Source organism: Acytostelium subglobosum (genome assembly GCF_000787575.1).
Source record: "Acytostelium subglobosum LB1 DNA, scaffold: scaffold50, whole genome shotgun sequence".
Taxonomy (NCBI): domain Eukaryota; phylum Evosea; class Eumycetozoa; order Acytosteliales; family Acytosteliaceae; genus Acytostelium; species Acytostelium subglobosum.
Genome location: NW_012236483.1, coordinates 56 through 2,470, shown reverse-complemented (window position 1 = coordinate 2,470; position 2,415 = coordinate 56). Strand labels below are relative to the sequence as shown.

Sequence of the window (2,415 nt, the reverse complement as noted above, 5' to 3'; positions counted from 1 at the left end):
GACATAGCCAGGGGCCATGTCTGGGGCAGCCGTGTCGATGACTTCCTGCAGTAGGATGGTGTTGTCGTGGATCAGCCTCTCGGGGACGAAGCCATTCTGTAATGGGTTGATCAGACTGTCGAGGAGCTTGGTGAGTCTGGCATTGATGACCTTGCTGAGGAGCTTGTAATCCACGTTGAGTAAGGTGATTGGACGNNTGTTGGCAATGTCCAGTCTGTCGCCTTTCTTGAAGATGGTGTGGATGATTCCACACTTGAAGTCACTGGTGATGGTCTCAGGGTCGAGCAGCATGTTGTTGAACGTGGCGGCAAGGAAGGGGGCAAGGACCTCGGCGTGTGTCACGTAGAACTGTTTTTTTTTTTTTTTTTTTTTTTTTTTTTTTTTGACTAGAGTGGAAGTTTATTATTATTGCAAATAAATTGGCGTCATTGAAGAGGCGGGATAATATATATAAGTTAGTCGATTTTGAATTTTCTTGATTTTTTTCTTTCTTTTCTTTTCTACTGTAGGCCTCTGAATTCGGCCACCAAGTATTTGTTGATAGTTGGCGGCAGAGGCGGAAGACGGATGTCGCTGTTGCGAGTGCTGAGGTGCCACTTGGTAGTGAACTCGGCCATCTCATTCTTCACGCTGATGGATTCTTGTTTGTCCCTCTCATACTAATTAATATGAGAGATGGAGAGGATGACAGGTGTGTTGGTTACCACACACCACAAATAATAATTGCAGGGTAATTGATCAATAATGGATGCTCCATACACACCTCATCATCCTACCATACACACACCACACATTTGTTTCGCAAGGGGTTTGGTGGTAGTGTTTCATACCACACCAACCAAATTTGTCGAAGTTCATCAGTTAGTCATGTCCCAGATTCAATGAAGGCTTGGTATTCATTCATTCATTCAGTTTATTTACAAATATAAAAAATTGCTACAGTTGGTCTATGCGAAGGACCATCTCCTGCCTAGTTGGTACCAATATTTCTTTGTTGTCACAATCAATCAGAGATGCAACAACAGAGAGGAACTTTGATTTACGTTCAGCAACAGGCCAATCAACGAGTATTCCTCGACACCAATAACCATTTGGACACTTGACCATGAAGATCTCCTTATATGCCTTAGAGGTAATCCTAACCTGACTATACATCTCTTCAAAAGGGACTGGAATAGATGTATGACTGTAAGGTAGCAGGTTGCATTCCAACACCCATGCCTTGTCATTCTTGATCATCACCAACTCAGTACGAGCTCTACGGCTGTGGATGGATCGTGTTAATACAAGCAACAGTCATCAGGATGTTTATACATACTCTCTCTGGTAGTACTGAACGTAATACTCAAAAGTATTACCCTCCGCTAGGTATTGATGCTTGAGAATCTTGCAAGGCCAGAACGTGCCGTAATATTCTGATCCTGTCGTATTCGACATTGCGTTGTAGAAGCGACTGGTGTCAGTGTAGAGCGGTTGTCTTGGTAATGATGTGGTAACATGTGACTGTAGTGCACCAGTACGTAGTCTCTTTGGTCCCTCGTCAACTGAACCTTGATGGTCCATACTACGTTTGCTTCCAGATGAGGTCGTGGAAGTTGAGGTTGTGGATTCCGACACTGTGGAGGACATTGGTATTGGCGTCGATGGGTGGGCTGAAGATGATTGGGTTGACATCGTTGAGGAGGTCAACGGAATGGACGTTGATGGACTTGTTGTCACCGCTATGACTGACATGCTCTGACCGTCATCCTCTGTATCGTTCATTGCTTTGATTGATTGATTGATTGATTGATTGATTGATTGGTAAGTAAGTTATTCAGTGTAGTGTTGATCAATGCCTATACATACACATAAAGTCCGTTGCCAACAGGGGCTCAGCGTAATGTACATTGTTTAGCCCACCAACATTTGAACCTAGGATTGATGTATCCAACTCGGCCATCAGACTATAGTCAATGAATGAGATGTCAACTTCATTCTCAAGATCGCATAGGACATTGGGATCTGGCAATGGCTCTTGATCGGACGTGCTTGGTGCTGCTTGAGCTGGCGGTTGTTGCTGTGTATTACTGGTAATGTCACTCGTTTGTTGTAGTTGTTGGAAGGACATCAATTGAAGTTGATGATGTTGCTGATGTTGCTGGAGTTGTTCAAAGTCATCGTCGTCATCGAGATCAGGAATGATTAGGTTGCGTCGTCGTTGTTGTTGTTGTTGTTGTTGTTGTTGACGTAGATGTGATGTACCTGATGTCACATGTCGATTGGAAACATCACTGAGCTGTTGTCGATGTTGTTGCACTTCCGCCTCATCATCCGAGTAGTCTGGACCAAATCCACCGCCTCCAGAATAATGGTCATCGTCATGCAGTGGTGTAGTATTTTTTTTTTTTTTTTTTTTTTTTTGCAGCGGTTGTA

General features: G+C 43.7%; 1 protein-coding gene across 1 annotated transcript; it reads right to left on the bottom strand.

Moving 5' to 3' along the window:
- Window positions 1-939: 939 nt before the first annotated feature.
- On the bottom strand, window positions 940-2,110 carry SAMD00019534_125790 (hypothetical protein; the record flags this gene model as incomplete). Its single annotated transcript, XM_012892192.1, has 3 exons — window positions 940-1,264; window positions 1,319-1,766; window positions 1,849-2,110. Coding segments are annotated over 3 exons (1,035 nt in total), but the record flags the coding sequence as incomplete, so codon positions are not given.
- Window positions 2,111-2,415: the final 305 nt, after the last annotated feature.